This window comes from Sebastes umbrosus, chromosome 12 (assembly GCF_015220745.1).
Source record: "Sebastes umbrosus isolate fSebUmb1 chromosome 12, fSebUmb1.pri, whole genome shotgun sequence".
NCBI lineage: Eukaryota > Metazoa > Chordata > Actinopteri > Perciformes > Sebastidae > Sebastes > Sebastes umbrosus.
This window is the reverse complement of record NC_051280.1, coordinates 12,180,227-12,199,397: the sequence shown is the minus strand read 5'-3', so window position 1 is coordinate 12,199,397 and position 19,171 is coordinate 12,180,227. Positions and strand designations below refer to the sequence as shown.

At 39.7% G+C, this 19,171-nt stretch overlaps 2 protein-coding genes across 5 annotated transcripts in view; one reads left to right on the top strand and one right to left on the bottom strand.

Moving 5' to 3' along the window:
• Window positions 1-637: 637 nt before the first annotated feature.
• Window positions 638-6,577, bottom strand: adcyap1b (adenylate cyclase activating polypeptide 1b). 2 transcript variants are annotated; one of them, XM_037788528.1, is made up of 5 exons: window positions 6,230-6,577; window positions 5,728-5,832; window positions 4,643-4,780; window positions 4,183-4,287; window positions 638-3,677 (listed from the first exon to the last, which is right to left on the bottom strand). In XM_037788528.1, the coding sequence occupies exons 2-5, from the start codon at window positions 5,829-5,831 to the stop codon at window positions 3,494-3,496; spliced, it is 531 nt and encodes a 176-aa protein (XP_037644456.1). In that variant the 5' UTR covers window position 5,832; window positions 6,230-6,577; the 3' UTR covers window positions 638-3,493. The 2 variants fall into 2 exon arrangements, with proteins under 2 accessions (XP_037644456.1, XP_037644457.1); XM_037788529.1 differs by lacking the exon at window positions 4,183-4,287 and having other exon boundaries at window positions 6,230-6,576.
• A 6,785-nt stretch (window positions 6,578-13,362) lies between these two features.
• The window catches only part of yes1 (YES proto-oncogene 1, Src family tyrosine kinase), a 47,177-nt gene continuing 41,368 nt past the window's right edge, over window positions 13,363-19,171 (top strand). For 2 of the 3 annotated variants that reach the window (XM_037788522.1, XM_037788520.1), the window contains exon 1: window positions 13,363-13,724. The gene's annotated coding sequence lies outside the window, so the exon portion shown is untranslated. Of the gene's footprint in view, window positions 13,725-14,128; window positions 14,180-19,171 lie in introns of all 3 variants that reach the window. The other variant, XM_037788521.1, reaches the window with a different exon arrangement.

The window sequence follows — 19,171 nt, the reverse complement described above, 5'->3', positions numbered from 1 at the left end:
GTAGATTGTCTTCACGAGCTCCTTGGAGATGTAGGACGGGTCTTCGGTTTGAATTACAGGTGCTTTTACTTGGATGCATTCAACCTTTTTTAGAAACTGTAACTTGAAATTGTAAAAACCACCTTGAAAATGTCATGATGTGGTGAGGATTCATCATTGAAAAACACCCAAATATACCTCACTCTGCTTCACTGTGTGTTAATTCCTCTTGCAGATACGTTTAGACCAACTCTGCACAATGCACCGGTGCTTCAAGTGTCTCATTTTCTGTTTCATTCCTGTTGATCTTGGCTTCGGAGAGATAAATTTAACCTGATAGGACTTCAGGTCGACACAACCCACTAGAGAAGAGCAGAGTTGTTGCTATGGTTGCTGGAGGATGTTTCACTTTATTTTCTGTCAATGTGACTTTTGTGTTTGTTTCAGGATAGAGATCTCTGCTCTGTGGCCCTCGGGGATCATGTCAACTCAACTTTTAGAGGTGAATTTATTCGGATGTAAGTTGCAAACACAAGATTGATGTGTGAACGAGGCTTCGACTGCCTCTCTCTCTCTACCGTTTCTTTGTGTCACAGCACATGATGTATCTTCTTAAAATAATTATGTATTTCAAAGATTAGACATTCATTAGAAAATGTTGTTGTTTACAAAAATTTATTCATACAAATCTTACAACACTTCCATAACATTGAGAAACGTAAAACCCCATATAAGGACTCCTGTGTGTATAACGATGCCACTTGGTACTAAGGTTCACTTTTAAAACACATCAGATAGATAAGAGATTAAACATTGAAGTAAGGCGTTTGGCGCTTTCAGAAATATCAACAACAGGCATTTCCTACCATCTCAATATCATGTTTCTGAAACCCTTTTATTCTAAATAGTGATGCACAGAGTCGTAAATAATATGGCGGGGCTTGTTTATCTGATTAATAAATTACTGACTGATATCAAAATAATCAACAACACCCCATAATCAACAGTAACAACCACTGGTCATTGTCCACAACTCTCACAGACACTGAACACCCCACACTCATGCCCACACACACACACACACACACACATCGCCTGCTCCATCAACATATACATTCTTTTCTTTTATATATATATATTTTTATACTCCATAAATCATTGGCCATGCTTTAAAAGAAAGCCTAATTCTACTACTACTACTCTCGGGGCAGACTAAGCTCAGCGATTAAACAGAGTCAAAGGAAGTTTCAATGTAAGCTAATGGACTGCAGCATTGTAGGGCCACTAAAATTTGCCATCTCTCACTTGTGGCGAATTTCTTTTTTTTTTGTAGTTCTTTTTTTTTTTTTATATATAGTCTCACGTCGAAGCAAGGCACCAAAGCCAAAAGCTGTTTCCACCTTCACGTTCAGTCGCTCATTCACACACATTAAATGCACTCAAACACAACCAATAATGCAAACATCTACACATCCGCACACATTCACACAAAGCCTGTATAAGCCGAATTGAAGTGTATTGATAGTTTCCATGGGGGGAACACAGGCTAACTGATTGGGATGCAGAGGTGCATAAAGCTGCATTTTGCATAATCTTGAATAAATACATAAGATGTCTCCCTAATAAAAAGTCAGTGGGAAGAAGATCCCTCTGCTTGGAGGGCTGGATTTCATTCACCTCCATTCAAGAGTGGCCTCCAGCTTCACTCACTGCTGATGCCAAAGTGAAGGGAATTCAACATCTGATGTTTTTCCATCAGACTCATTGACCCTGATGTCACTTTGGCAGGTGAAGAAGAGGTGGTGGCGGCGCTTTCGCCTCTTCCTGTATCCAGGTGTGACAACCTCGCTCAGGCTTCTTATGTAACTTCTCACACACATTGTCTCTTTGTCTTCCTCTCCATGCACACCTCTCTCTCTCTCTCTCACCATCTCTTTATCACATCCTCACTGCACAAACCTCGGCAGACATCTAACACGGATCAGCTTCGTCTCAACAATGAATCACAGCACTGTCAAATCAACTATTTAGCACGGCGAGCTAGAAGCAAAATAATCTTTTTTTTTTCAAAAAAACGCTACCAGGACAATCAGCAAATAGAGGGGATTGGAGGGGGTGGGGGGTGGTCCAGTGTCTTCTTGACTTATGATATCCACAATGACAGCAGCAGGGGAGGTAAAGATTCAACAAGTCAGTGCAGTACCAGTTTCTACCACCTCTAGCCCTCCTTGTTCACATTTCCAACACATCTGAGGGGTGCTGCCCACCTCCCAAATAGCACAATCCAACAAAAAGCACACGATGGCATGCAGTTTCTAAGCAAAATCAGCAAGGTATCAGTTTCCACATGCACCAATAAATAAGAAACAAGAGTTAAATATTCCTAACTCAGATGCTACCTTTCCTCTGCTCACAAAACAAATGCGTCATTTCCTTGCATCTTTTACATGTTCTGGGTCCAATTCTGGATATTTTGTAGTTTTGCTGCCCAAATATACAATCAACAGTTGAAGCACATTCTTCCAAATATAATCTGTTGACTGACAACATTGAGATGAATATGTGCACTGTGTTAATTCCTATACTGTACATAATACACACACATATGGAACATTCTTTAAACACAGTCCTATCGAGCACGGTTTGATCTCCCTACAGTGAATGACTTTGAGGCGAGTGAGCAGGCAGTGTTTGCCGCATACTGTTAACTTGAGTGCCTCCTTTATCTCTAGTAAAGGCAATAACGCCCTTTGCAAAAGCCTGCAATTAAATTTCTGGTTAAAAAGAGGGTCAGATTTTACCACCAGTTACATGAATGGCCGTGTAAGTCAATCAGTTTTTCCATCAAATGTGAGGCTGTTCAACAAAAGCCATGTGGATTCCCCTGGAGGGGCAGCAAGCTGTATACAGAGCTCCCATTAAGGAGGAGGAGGAGAAGGAGGAGGAGGAGGAGGAAGAGGAGGGTAAAGGACAAGGGCAACATCTATCATTTTAGCCATAGTTATGCCTCTCACATAGCATGCTCACTGCTTCTTTGGGCCTGTTTCGGAAAACAAAACACCACTAAAAAAATAGTTACAAAAATAAGTATAACATTCAATACTTTGATTGTCTTTTTAGAATCTATTTTATTTTTCTGCATATGTAGATGACCTTTAAAGATTTCAAGCGCATAATGTTTGAAGGTGCACAATTATTATTTTTTATTTTTTTCTAATTTCTTCTTCTTCTTTTTTTTTGTCATTTTTTTGTTTTGTTTTTTTTTCAACATCTTAAACATGAAAATAAAATATTGGTCCACAACTGTGCGGGTATCAAGTGCTTTTGTACAAAAAGAAAAAAAAACGATATTATTATTAAAATATTCATTTTAATGGCTTTACTTCATACATAAATACATGTTGAAAGAACACAGGCGCAATCCACTGGTTGGTCAGATATATCTGAATGACTTTGATTTAACGACTGGGTGTATATACACAGGAGGGAGGGCAGTTTGGGCGCGTTAAAGACGCTACAAATAGGCAAGCCGGCGTCCTTTGTTCCTAACTCTCTGTCTGTACCTTCTCCCCAGCACCGCTGCCAGGTATTTCTGCACGGCCATCTGCTTTCTATAGCGGCTGTAGCTGTCGGTGAAGATCCCATCTGAGTGTCTTTTGGATAGGGGCTCTGACTCTTCCTCCATGCTGTTGTCTTCACTGAAAAAAAACAAAAAACAAAAAATAACGTTAGTTAAAGCCTTTCTACACGTTTCTACTCTTTTTTTTTTTAAATTCATATTCTTGTTGCCTATAATCATTAATAATTCATTTTTGGGCCTTTAATCCTATTTTTTCTTCTTTTATAAAAAAAAAAGCAAGACAGTGTAAAAAAAGCATTGATTTTAAGCGTTTTGTAAGAGTTATAAATTATTAATTTGCAGCTCATTGCATATTCTGACGCATTTTTTTTTTTATTCATGAAATCAATTTATGGATTAATCACATATAGAAATCGACTGACCCTCATTCTTAAATGAACGCAGTGCAACGCACACAACAAAAACACAAAATGTCTTTTATAAAGAAATATTTAAAAAAGGAATGAAAACATAAAATAAAATGAGAGACAAGTGATGCAGCAGCCTGGACTTATTAAACATTAAAAAAAAATGATAAAATGATGATGACTGCAGGTCATAACGCTTATAAGAAATGCCCTTACCCTGCACGAATTGTCATCAGAGAATGCAGATAATGTCTCGCAGTTAACTGACCCAGGATCTCCCTCAAGGCTCTATCTAATTCTTCCTCAGCATGCCTTTCTGGTCTGAGATGATAGATAAAAACGCCAAAACACATAGATCGTCAGTGACTAAAAAAAAAAGCGCAGACAAAATGATCAGAAGTAGCCTAAAATGTCCCCAACCCACCCACACCCAAAGGTCCAATATCACATCAGGTGCTGGCAAATAGGAGGCTATATCCTTCCGCCTTATCTGGATTATTATTATTATTATTAACAGTATTTTGGAACCAACATTTTAGGCTACTCGGTATGAAAATAACATTGAACAAATAACATGAGAAACTCTGGGAAAAAAACAAAGCAAGCAAACATTATCGCAAAGAAGAAGAAGAAGTCATTAAAGATGGAGCTGTGATGGAGCTGTCGAGACGTTTACCTCTTTATCTCTGGCGGGTAGTAGAGAGTGTACGCGTCGTCGTTTAGGGATGGAGGGCTTCGTATAGCAATCTGATCGCTATCGAAACCCAGGTCGGATAATGAATTCCCATCCTCATCGAAGGCGTCGTTTTCAAGTCTGCAAGAAAAAAAAGAAAAAAAAGGGAGAGTATTCATCACCAAATGGGATCTGTGTGCACAAGTGGGATGCAGCAGTGAAAGAATGCCAAAATGTCTGCATCCGTTTCTAAAAAAGCATGCACTCACTGGGAGGTTAAATGCATCACAAGACGAGGGAGGAAAACATATATCTGAAGGTGTTTTTTGAAATAAAACCAGAAAACGAATTATTTAAATTTCACCCACCAAAAAAAAAAAAATTAATGTATTTTTTTTCTTTCTTTAAATAGATTATTTTTTCAATCTGTTTTTAATTCTTGGTGCTCTCAAAGCCAGCCTCATAAATTATTTAAGAATCGAAACAATGGGGTGTGAAGATGATCACATTATAGTGGAGGCGTGGAGCCAATTTTTTTTTTTTTTATTATTATTATTAAAATAAAAGAATGTCGCAATTAGCAGAAAAATATTAGAATGAATGAAAACCACGCCCAAGTTATGGATATGCTTTTCACAGAGAGGGGGGAAAAAAAAGAAAAGAATAAATGTTAAAGTGATGGAGCTCTGCTATTCGTGTTGCCTCGCCTCTCCTTGGTGACGCCAGTCCACCGTCATCCCAAGGGCTATCAATGCATTGACTGCACTCTCATTTTTAATAAGAGGACTTCTGTGAACCGTCCCAGCGGACAGATACCTCGACGCAATTTTCCATTGTCGTTTTCCCACACAGGACTTTGCATTTGCGTACGTTGAAATTTCCTCTCTTGATTTTAAAATTGCGCGCATATAGTTTTGTGCGTAATTACGCACACTTATTCGAAATAAAAAGTGCCCAAATCAAAAACAAATAAGACTTATCATGAATCACAATGCAATATCATAATTAAACAAAAAATAAAAGGTGTTTAGCATCAACACAGATAAAACAATGTTATAAAGACTCATATAAAGCTCGTATACACCTACCTAATCTTAGGGTAACTTAGTCCGATAGGCGTGCAGAAGACGCTGTAGTGCATTAGGATTCCGTAGACGAGCAAGATTAAAGTCGCTTTACTCGAACTGGCCATGCTGTTAGAAATAGAAAATGAAAGAAAAAAAAACAAACAGGTTAGTCACTCCTATATAGAAACAAACATGCTCGCTCTTTGTTCTGTCACATGCTGCGCTATACTTCTCACTTCATCACAAACTACACAGCTGGATCGAATATATATATATATATATATAATATACAAACACAGCATCCAAACCAGAAAGAAAAAGTCTGTTTTATATCATCCCATTTTGGTTTAAAAGTTTAACTGATACTGAATCCTTTTGCATGCAGCCAAAGTAATTAAAAAAAACAAAAAAACAGCAGATCCATGCAGTGCAGGAAAAAAAAAAGAATTCCATTACTTTATCTCCATGAATGGAATTTTTTTTCTCCAGTTTTAAAGACAATCCGCACAGATAAAGCACATACCTATAGCAGAGGAGCAGCAGGGAGGATGTAGGATGTGATCCGGGCGCGGCTGACTGTGTGTGTGTGTGTGTGTGTGTGTGTGAGAAAGAGAGAGAGAGAAGGAAAGAGAGAGAGACGGTTTTCTTTCTCACAGCACTTCTTTTTTCCTGGCTGAAGCGCCTCCGTCCGTCGCCTCCTTTATGTTCCCCTCCGTGCAGCCTCTATCTCACTTTCAGACACACTTCTGGACCAGTCGCACAGGCAGAGCAGCGGATGGAAAGTCTTAGGGAAAGTGCGCTGTGTGTTCTGTCCCTGTCTGCATATCGCTGCTCTAAACTTTAGTCCTGTGCTGTGATTGCCTTGGATTTTTATCCATTTGTATCTCAACCCTCCCATCCTCCCCTCCTCCCCTCCCTCCCTCCGATATGTCACATTAAGGATGCTATAGACGTCATCAAGTTTGCCTCCCGGAATAAAAAAGTACAGTTCCTTCCTCATCGATGCATCCGTCACCCTCCACCACCACCTCCCTCCTCCTAAGATGGAAGTTTACTTCCAAACTTTTCTTTTCCTTTTAAAACAAAAACAGAAAAAAACAGAAATGCGCATGAATGAATGCACACATGAACTTTTACGCATGAATCAATTTGTCCCACACCAAGAGACCGCGAAGAGGGTTATTTCCCAGCGTCATCAATAAGTCCAATTAGGCTTTTATGATTATGACAGAGCTGGGAAATGATCATCGATGCTGCTGGTGGTGGTTTCGTGTGACTGGATGGATTGGGTGTGGATGGATGGATGGATAGATAGATAGATAGATAGATAGATGTACTTTATTGATCCCAATTTGGGAAATTATTGAAATTTGTATGGATGGACAGATAGATGGATAGATGATGGATGGATAGATAGACAGACGGATGGATGGATAGATGGATGGATAGATAGATAGATAGATTGATCCCTATTTGGGAAATTATTTAAATTTGTATTTGTTTTTATTTATTTAATAAACAATTAATCATTGAATTAATTTCATTCTTTTTTTGTTTTAATTTAATTAATTTCATCAATTAATATATATTTGTAAATAAAATATATATATCTTATTGGGTGAGTGAGGATGAGGAGAAAGCATTAATTATAGTTCTGCTGCAACAGTTTCTGGTTGTGGTTGTTGGATGTGAGAGTATACTGTCTGACTCATCTTCTTCTTCCTCTGTGATGATGACTGAACCTGGGATGGATGGATAGATGGATGGATGAGGAGGATCAAGTTCAAGGCCTCTGGGGAGTCCGGAGCTGTCCAGTGCTGAAACCAATCCTCTCAAATTGCAGCTTTCTGTATTTACAGTCTTTCTTTCTAATCATTTCCAATAATTGTCCTGTGGATATGGCGGAAGAAGGAGGCTCTAATGGCGTCGCAGTGACAGTGAGGCTGAGGCCTCGGTATATCTGTTAGATTGTTAGAATAAACGACGCACAGTAATCTGATTTGAAGCCGGTGACGCAGGATGCCGGTTCAGAGAGCTATCAGCCTACGTGGCTTTAAAAAAACGAGCCACTCATTTCACCCAACATTGTTCTCAAATTGTCTGCATCGTCATAATGATACGTTAAAACGACAAAAAAGTGGATCAAAAGCTTGTATAGCTATATGAATGTGGCATTAAACAGCAAGCAATAGGGCCTAATTCTCTCCATCATGATAAAAGCCTCATTTGGCACATTTTTGGCAATAAGCTCTTTATGCTCTTTAACTTATTATTTGCTAATTACACAGTCAAATAAAATAACTGTGACATTAATATTACATGGCATATATATATATATAAATTGATGGCTTGCAGCAGAGTGTGTAGGATGCAAGAAGTTATGAGACTTTTAATTTGGAGGGTGGAAGAGTCTAATCTGGTAGTCCTTGTTTTAATCACCGACTCGAGGTCACTGCACCTTTTCATTTATCTCTCTGCACAACACTGAATCACACCTATATAGCCCACCAACCAGTTGAAGAGTTTGCCAAAGAGAAGAGGAGCGAGAGAGAGAGAGAGAGATTCACGTCAGCGTTTTGTTTACTCTGACGCAATATGACGAACAGAGAGCCGGTGTCTGCCGGAGGGGGCCTCTCTCTCCACAACTCTTCTTCTTCCAACTTAAAGCCCATATGTTGGAAATGGAGCAGACTCCCAACATTAGGCCTGTTATAGCAGCAGGTGGAGATGCAGATCGAGTAAGCTGAGCAAACGGCGCCATCATGAGGACGAGAAGAGAAACACACGAGGTTCAATCATCATCATCATCACAGAGGAAGAAGAAGATGAGTCAGTCAGTCAGTATGCTCTCACATTCAACAACCACAACCAGAAACTGTTGCAGCAGAACTGCTTAATGCTTTCTCCTCATCCTCACTCACCCAACAAGATGTTTTCATTGGAATTTATTTACAAATAAAGATTAATTGATTAAATGAATTGAATTGAATTGAAACAAAAAAATAATTAAATTAATTAAATGATGAATTGTTTATTAAATAAATAAAAACAAATACAAATTTCAATAATTTTGCAAATTGGGATCAATAAAGTAGATTGATCTATCTATCTATCTCTCTCTCTCTCTCTCTCTGTCTCTCTCTCTATCTATCTACTGTATCTATCTATCTATATATCTCTCTCATCATCTATCCATCTATCTATGTCCATCCATACAAATTCCAATAATTTCCCAAATTGGGATCAATAAAGTAGATTGATCTATCTATCTATCTATCTATCTATCTATCTATCTATCCATCCATCCATCTGTCTATCTATCTATCATCCATCCATCTATCTATGTCCATCCATCCATTATGTAAGTCAACGTAAATCAACTTTTTTATTGTCACTCATTGACTGAGCTACTGCCGCCCCTCTTTTACACTTTTTTTTTCATGCTGAATGACTTATTTCCAAGAAACTTATGAGCACATTTCTGGTAAACACAAGATTTAAAGTGGTGCTTTTGTGTGATTGTTTGTGGAGAAACTCACTTTCACAGATCTGTCGCTTAAATTGACAACATCAAGTGTTAGTCGATTTAGAATTTCTTTGGTGAAAGACAGTCCTGTTTATTTCATTGCATAATGAGGATTTATTATGGGTTCATAAAGGACGGTGGTTCCCACCCTTTTTGGTTGTTGACCATTAAAATGAAGCAGTGCTGCGACCCCTTGTTGCAGGTTGGCTGTCTGAGTTGTGAGCAACTCCACCAGAGACATTTTCCTCTTCTATACATCTCAGTTATGTTTCATTAAAGAGACCTGAAGAGGTGACGCTATCAGTATTTCACAAGAAAAAAGCAATTATTGGAGAAAAGTCAGAAAAAATGAATAGGCTATAAAATTGTGTAGTAGGACCAGACACTTTTTTCTTTCCTGTCTCATTTATCATCTTGTATTGAAGATTCAAAATGCCCAAATGAAAGCAAATCAACCAAAGAAACAAAGTGAAATACAGTAATGTGTTTAAACAGCTATTGCTTTCATAAAACAGTTATCAAGTTTATGAAAGTTAAGTTTCTGAGTCGTGGTGCTTGATAGGGTGGTTATTGTATTTCTACTGCGTTCCTGCTTGCTTGCATATTCTGGGCAACATTGTGGAACCTCGTCTTTACGTAGCGCTGCATGCCGTTAACAAGTGGATTTTTTGGGGGGGAAATCCACTCCTCCATAGAAGTTATCCTTAAATGTGTCCATTTTGTAGCAGGTTTTAACAGCTAACCTTGTTACGATTGGTGCCTTCAAATGGGTTGTGTTTACCCTCTCGAAAAGAGTCCACGTGAACGTCCCCCGTCTTGTGGTATTAACGACCTTGTAAGTAGAACGTTTCTGAAAGCTCAGAGTTCTCAAGTTGTGACGTTTATGTTGACGTTTGCAGAAATGGCGGAGGCCTTGGAAGTGCATTTCTCGGTGCATGATAAGTGAATATATTGTAATTTTAGTCATATAATATTTCATTATGCCTTTACATTTCCTGCATTATGTTTCCCACTTGCTAGCTTGCTAAATTGTCAGCCTCTGTGGCTTCTAGACGCTGACAGAAATGTTAATATTGTCGTTGCTTAGCAACAGTGTTCTTTACAACTTAACCACTTGAATGCCAAGCATATTGTGTAAATGACTTCACATGTGCGCCCGAGTTTCATTTGAAGGCAGCATTTATATCTGTAACCTGCGCCGTGCTGCCGTGCTGCTAAGCAACCATGACAACCCATTGGTTTAATGTTTTTTTTCTCAGACGCAGAGTGATACTGAAAGTACAAAGGAATTAGACGTCATAGCAGTGGTATGTGGATATTGTATCACGGCTATGAACCAATCAGATTGCTTGATTTGAGCTATACCATATGCTTATATACATGGGTTTTTCATTCAGTGATATGACTGAATGAATGAATGACTAAATGCATATAGGCCTATAGCAAGAAAATACATACATGACAACTCGTATTGTAGCTCCATCTGATTTGTTTTTATTGTGGCATTTTGAATCTTCCATAATCTTGTTACCCCTCAGATTTATCTCGTGGCACCTTGGAGAGGTCTCTACCCTCAGATTGGGAACCACTGACTCCACTAGCTCACACTTCCTGCCACAATACCCCTCAAAGGATATATCAAATAATAAAATTATCAGTTATAGATGCTTTATTAGCCTGTAAACTTCGGACAAACATAATATTTGAGCATGAATCTTTATTGTTGATTTTATAGAAATACATTTTTATAGACAATACATATCTGTGATACAAATTTATATATGATAAAATAATCTAACATGACACCTGAGCGAGTTCCATTTACCGAAGAAGACCGTGAAATACAGTCAGAACTGTGTTGTAGGCCTGTGTTGTCTGTGTGTTTAGTATGTGTGTGTTTAGTAGCCAACATCTGGTTTCCCACGGGGGCCTCTTTGGAGACGTCAATCCCGGGGGACACTAGCCGAGTCGCCTGGCACAGTGCAGTCAGAGTCAGTAGGGGTCAGCAAATCACTTCAGACTGAATCTTTAAAACATCTCCTACTTATTGAACCTGTAGTGTTGTAGTACTGAAGTCCTTGTTTTTGCTCATACAAGATGTTTAACATGCAATCTCAACATGGCCCTCCCCTCTCAAAAACAGCTTTATCCTAGCTTTATATTTGATTCATATAATAAAATATACCCAGGCCCACTCTATTTACCTTTGGAAATGTTATAGGTCAGACAGGAAGTTAAATAGGCAATCATACGTCATGTGTTGACTGCAATATTTAATTTTAATATAAATATGTAGACCCATTCATCCTTTCATACAACCTAGAGGGCGCCAGATGCCTGCACATTGCAAATAAGGTTCAAAGGTTAAAGAGCACAATACAACATGTCTAAATTCTACAATTTAAAAAATATTTTTACATGATTTGATTGAGTGACAAAAATGAGAATGGTTTTATTTGTTTGGTACTGAGCCAGATGGTGGATTGAGTCCTAAATCTGAGCCAGGGATGTCGGCCATATTGGGCACAAGGGAAAACCATTCAATAGGAGATGATGAGACGTTCACGTGTTATCGGAAATAATAGAACATACCGGCATGAACCCAGATGATAGAGCACGGGCAAAAAAAAAAGTTATTTGTGAAGTGTAAAATTCAGGTGGGCACAATTAATCGAGAAAATGATTGGCACATTAACTGATAATAATCATAAACTGCAGCCCAAATTTATGCAGGACAGCACAAACCCCAAAAGACATGTTATTATTTATGGTGATAAGCCTGTGTGTTATTTAGTAGTTTATTAACAAGATAAGATAAACCCCAGGACACAAAAATATTTTTTTTCCCAAGACTTTATTGTAATATTAGCTTTTTTTGTGAATCTCAAGAACATTTCAAAAAATATTCTAACAAAAAAAGGTTCCAAAAAGTCTATTGCTAAATGGGTTCACAAGTAGACAAGTTTCACGTTCAAGTTTCAAGTGTCTTTATTCATCATATGCACAACAACTACAGCACGCAGTCATTGGGAATGAAAATCTTGGGTCTCAGGCTCTGTTCAACAATGCTCATTAAAAATGTATGTATTAAAAAGGAAAATCACATAAGTAAAAGTAAAATGAGAATCGAAGGGCTGTCAATCAATTAAAATATTTCATTGCGATTAATCACAAATTAATCACATTTTTTATCTGTTCAAATTGTACCTTAAAGGGAGATTTGTCAAGTATTTAATACTGTCTTATCAACATGGGAGTGGGCAAATGTGCTTCCTTTATGCAAATGTATGCATATATGTATTATTGGAAATCAACTAACAACCCAAAACAATGACAAATATTGTCCAGAAACCCTCACAGGTACTGCTTATAGCATAAAACAATATGCTCAAATCATAACATGGCAAACTGCAGCCCAACAGGCAACAACAGCTGTAAGTGTGTCAGTGTGTTGACTTGACTATGATTTACCGCAAACTGCATATAGTCTCCACAAGATCGATTGCGTTAAAGAAATTAGTGGCGTTATAAAAGAATTTGCCTTAACATAATAATATACCCTAATATAAAATGGAATAGAATAGAAAGCTTTATTGTCATCGTATTAAATACAACAAGATTCACAGTTGCCACTTCTGGTCAGTGCTTTAAAACAAATACTTGACAAGACTAAACGAGGCAGATAAAACATATAACAGGTAAAAACACACACAGTTATAAAGCAAATAAAACCGGTAAAGTAGATGTAACAAAAAAATATAAACAGAAGTGTTACACTAGAGGTATAAAATATAAAAATAGATGTAATGTAAACAGAGGTAATTGCACTTGTAAAATAGGTAGGGTAGATGTAATAAATAAAATGTAAACAAAGGTAGTTATACTTGAGGTGTATATTGCAACAAGGATATATTGCAAATAGTGCAAGTTACATACATAAATATAAAATAAGTAATGTAAATATAAATGTGTGGATGGCAGTATTTCAAATGGATAAGCTGACTGTAAACAGGATGTATGTTAAGTATCTATATGCATGATTATCAGTGTTTTAGGGTCAATTGAAACTGTGAACCCCGGATGTCCGAGTCTAATCTCAGTCCCTGAACGCAGCATTATTCCTCCTCTGGCCTCGTCGGCTCCTCGGCTCTAGTCGGTCTATTGTTGTGCGTCTTTCAGGGCAGCTCTGACCCATCAGCAGGCGGTGATTTGTGGATGTTTTAACTGTTTTGCTCGGCTCTCACTCCGCCATATTAAGCAGGCTTTGTCAGCCGGCGGTGGTTCATGGTTTTAAAGGAATATAAAGGATCCCAGCGGAGGACTTAGTAGTTAATCGGTATGGGACAGACGGAAGACTGAAGAGAGAGTCCACGTTAGACGCGCTGCTCCTGTCGGCTGCTTCCACTTCTTTGGGATTGTCGACGAGGAAAAAGAAAAGCTCACGGGACGCATGTAGCCGAAGCAAAACACTGCTAAGGTCGCTTTTTATAAGGTAAGAAATGCTCGTTAAAAAAAGTCTCATGTTGGTGTTGGAAGTGAGCAGAGGCCTGGTGGAGCTGTGACACTCTGGAGAAAGTTGGGAAAAAGAGATCAGGAGAGTTTCTCCAAGTGTGTTACATTGTTATAAAGTCTGTTTCATTGTGAAACCTGAGCCAGGCCTTGGAGTTTCAGGATTAGTTGCTAGAGAAGCAAACAATGAGGAAAAGGCTCCTGGAACAATGCTGTATTTGCACCTTTTTAGCCATTAAATAAACACAATAAACAAATCACCTTTCTGTAACTTGTATAGTTGAAATATGTGTATTGAGTTTCTTTCACATAAAGTTGCTCCTTTCTTTCTTTCTTTCTTTCTTTCTTTCTGCCTCACCCAATCTCTATCTCTCTCCACACAATCAGCTGCTGCTGCAGGCCTCCTCAGCTGTTACAGGCCAACAACACATTGCCACAGTATAGTTTCCAAGTCTTGTTCTTGCATGCTTTTATTGTGGTGGGGTGCTTAAATTGTACTTCCCAGATTATCACACTCCACCCAAAAAAAAAAATGTGTTTAACCAGATATAAAGTGCAGGAATGCTGTTGCAATGTGTGTGTGTGTGTGTTCATATAGTTACTAACCCTGATTGTGCATGTGCTGTCCATGTTGTGGGTGCTTATATACTGTGGTGCCACAGTAATCCTCCTCCATGGTAATCCCTCTGTTAGTACAGACCCAGTTGGCTGGACAGTCGTGTCTCCCTCTCTCTCACACACACACACACACACACACACACACACACACACACTCACAGCTGGAAAAGGAGAGGGTCTGTTGGCAGAGGAGTGAGGAGCGCTAACAGGTGGTGCTGGCCGGGGCTTCAGGGACTTGAGTTTAACTGGAGACATTAAGGATCCTCACATACTCCTGGAGTGTCCTCATGGCACCAATGAGACTCTACAGTATCATTATACAGTGTGCCGATTAAAAAGCTTCCAATCTTTTGTGCCACAGCGCAAAGGTCAAAACGCCACACACACACACACACTCTGATGTTCTGCAAACTGAACAAATGTTTGTTTTTGTGACGACAAAAAGAGAGAATCCTCAGATTTTCGATGCGGCCAGCAGAGAACAAGAAGAGCTCTTCTGTTTTATAGCTTGAAGATGGCCCTTTCTCTCTCTCCCACCGTCACTCTAGCCATTGACAGGCACAGCAGGTGGCCTCAATGGCATGAATGGATTCGGAAGGAAGTTCCTCTCTCCTCTCTCCTCCCCCCCCCCGCCCCCCCACCGGCCCCCTCCACTCACTGTGATTGGCAGAGATGGCAGGCTGCCCTGGAGATAAGACCGAGCTGAGCCTCTGAGAGTGTGCCAGGGCAATTACTGAGTTACGCTTCAGTAGCGGTTCGCTGCCCCTGGTACCTCCTCATCTCTCTGATTGTGGCCAGTGTTTACGGAGCAAGTCTGTCAATGTAGCTTTCAGGCTTTGTGCACTGGATTTATCTTTCATAGCATGAGTTTAGCTTGTGGACCTCACACGCTGCTGCTTGCCCAAAGGCATGTAAAAAAACACTAACATGGATGCTTAATTAGAGATGTTCTGATACCATTTTTTGCTTCCCAATACCTGAACTTGCGGTATCGGATGATATCGGGTAATGATCCGATACCAGCATAATAAAAAATATATATATATTTGTTATTATTTAACAGCTGTTTACTACTGACCATGTATGGATGTGATGTGATTACTATCTATGTTGTATGTCCTGGCTCAGGCTAAAGTCTTTGTAAAACATGAACAAATACATACAGAGAATGAATGCAATAGAATTTTCTTTTATTTTTCAGTTAGTCAGTTACAAAGAACATAAATTAATAATATAAAAAATTGTAAAATGTAAAATAATCCGGTTAAACAAGTTGATTTTTTGGGGGGTTAATAAACTATGGTATCGGATCGGTGCACAGACTGGCGTACTCGCCGATACTCTATCCCAAATTTTGGGCAGCATCGGACACATTTCCGATACTGGTATCGGAACAACTCTATGCTTAATTGTACAATGATGGCCTTTTTTTGTAGAGCTGACATGATCAATGGAAAACAACATTGTAGTGATGGATGAATCATTTAAGTAATTTGTCAAACCAAACTTTATTAAAAATGTTCTGGTACAGGATATAAATCCTCCACGCCAAACTCCCCAACTACAACAAACAAACAATACAACAAAATAATGCTGACATTCACTGGTTTCAGCCTCTCGAATGTGAGGATTTGCTGCTTTTCTGCGGCTCATATTGTTGTAATTTGAAGACTTTTGGTTTTGTTTGTCGGACAAAACAAAAACCTTTGAAGATGTTACCTATTGCACTGGGAGGTTATGATACATTGTTCACCAATTTCTTACATTTTACAGCCTAAAGGATTAATCAGTAAAATATTTTGCATGAAAATAACAATAGGGTCAAATACTATGATTTGAAAAGCTTTGATACAACTGCTGATACAGAGTTTCAATACTGATAACAAAATGGTACTTAAATACCTTACTCTGAATGTCTGAAACTATGTCCCTTCCTGCCAACTAGTCAGGACAGCATGCCTTCTCCTTGCCCTGTGCAGCTGTGATGTAGCATGGCACTAGTAGTACCACGCTACATCACAGCTGGGTGTGGTCACAGTACATCAGACCACACCTGACCGAACCCCAGCTGTGATGTTGAATGTGGTCAGAGGTTCAACAGCCTTGGCGGGTGTTGAGACTGAAAATAGCCCTGCTTTTTAAAAAATGCAAGACTTTAGTGGGGGCGTGTTTACCTTGCACGACAGCTGGATTCTCGCGATGTCACAAGATCACGCGAACACCCATCTTGTCAGGCTTCAAGTAATGTGTTTGTGTCCTAACCCCAAGCCAGGGCATGGACCAATCAGCGTCCTTTGAGGAGCTGTGACGTGACACGGAGAGGCGACTGTTTATTCTCATGAAGAGGTTAGCGTAGCTGCAATAGCTTCAGTTATGTCAGAACTGAATAGTGTTTCTTCATTGAAAGAAGAGCAAAGAACGGCACTGAAGGCTTTTCTCGATGGAAAAGATGTTTTCGCTCTTCTGCCGACTGGCTAGAGTTTGACAGACAGATGGTTCATCCAATCACCTGTCAAGTATTTTTTGAAAGTGCCTGCCCTTTTCCAAACAGTTTCCAATGACGGCTTCACAGATGGTTCCGTGTAACAAACCATCTGGCGGGTCAGGTTAGCGGCGTTTTGCTTCAGGTACCATTGAGACGATGAATACAATTGCAAGTAGTCCAGTTGGAGTAACAGATTGCATTCAAAACAAAGGCACAGTGAGATTTACAATTCTGGAAAGATATCATGATGTTACTTATTGTATCAGAAAGATTGTGAGGTGAACAGGTGTCGAGCTCCTTGCTAGATGACGTCTCATTGCGCTTCAGCTGAGGTAGAGCCGGACGGCATTGCATTGGCACTCCCTCTCTTCAGGGTCATCAGGAAAAGTTGAACCTGGCAACGCAACGTAAGATAACATAGTTGCTACTATGGCATCTTTCCAGAGTTGTAAAGTCCTGTGAGTATTACAAACGGCTGCACTGTGCAGTGTTTTGGAGTCTGACCAGTCTTTAAACGCATTAATCTATTATTCCAACTGGACTTTCTGGATCATATTTCATGCCTCAACAACACGTCCCCAACAATGGTTTCGGTCTGAATTCACGTTAAAACCTTTCAGCCCAAAGAGGTCAGTGCAGCTATGCAACCATAGAAGAACTTTGCCTACATAAAAAACAGAAACTGGAAACATTTTTATTTAAAACAAGAACTGTCTGATCAGAGATTAAGTAATGAAAACCTTCCCTCCATGTTCAGCTCAGTTTCCTTACCCATCTCTATGTGCTAAAGTCTAACTGGACATAAAAGAAAACCTCAGTCGTGAACTGTAGTTACTGAATATACACCTTTTACGAGTCAGTCAGTTTTTTTTCCCAAGTGACTGCAAAGGTTACACAAGGCAGTGGCTCAAAGGTCGTAAGGCCTCTCCCAGAACAATCCAGAGTTGCATCTTATCTGATTAGTCCGAATGGTTACAGAGAGCTGAGTAATCTCGATATGCTTCATGAATGCATTACACACAAACTACATGGTAGTCAAAGATATCCCATAATACACACCTTGTTACCAGAACTACACTCAAGCGTTTTTTTCAGAGCAGATGCGCTGGAATAAAGCTAAATATAGAGGGACTCTAATGGAGTAAAAAATTGGCTCACCAGACAGTGTATAATGTGGGATATTCTTTTCATTTACACATATTTGACGCCACTACCACGCTTTTCTAAAACATTTTCCAATCTTTTCACTGACTGTGTCACCTTTTTCTGTTTTGCACCCATTGTTCCTCTTGGAACGCCAGGGTTTAATCAATTATTTGCTGCATTTTTCTTTGAAGAGGTGTGTAACTTCTTCGTGCAATGCAGGCCTGTAAATCTCTTTGAGAATGTAACTGACAACTGGGTTATACAAATAAACTTGACTCGAGTACACATGTGAGTTGGCCCTTAAGGTCCTGACACTCCAAGGCGACGGTCGTCCATCGGGCAGTTTGGGGGCGTCGCTAAGCGTCCGTCGACCTTAGTTTTTCCGGTGTGTCCCGCACTGTCGGCTCTAGTCTGCCCGTGTTGGAGGTTTTTCGGCTGATTCAGCATGTTGAATCAGCGGTGGCGCCCGTCGGTGAGAGAAGTCACTCTGATTGGCTGTTCAGCGCAGAACGTACGTGGTAACTGGCCGTCGGCTGTAGTCTTTGCGGTGTGTTCGAGTGCAACTTGTCGGCCAAAACAAAGGCAACATGAGGCGATGCAACAGGCGGCCTTCATCGCCGCTAGTTCTCTGATGTCGGGCTGGTGTGTCTAGAGCTTAACTAGCCACCCAACTAAATTCATATTTCCAGGATAATTGAAATGCTTGCTTGTGCTTCAGCTCATTAAACTTTGTCTGTACCCACCGCCATTTTCTCACGAGCGCCAGATCACTACTGTGAATGTGCAACTCTCAACAGACATGAGAAGGAAGCAAGATGGCTCACTCCTTAGCTACTTCCATCATCAGCTCTGGAAAAAACGATGTGCTTAATTATTTTTTACCGGGCAAGTGTATTACCAGATTTACTAGCCCGATGTGGTATTTTATTTGCCCCTGGCAAGCAGACATCTTTATTGTTGAGCAATGAGTTGTGTAAAACATAAGAGTGCTTGAGAGGGAAGTTCAAACCCTGGCTCCTGTCTCACCTCTCAGCCAATTACTGCGTGAAGTGGATGTGAATGTCGGTTTGGAAAGTTACAGAAATGGTCGTACTCAGATGTGGGTGTCTGAAGATACTGGACCATCCAACAAGCAGTTCTGACGGAGTATACTTGGCCCTGGTTATGTGTATTGCTGGGAT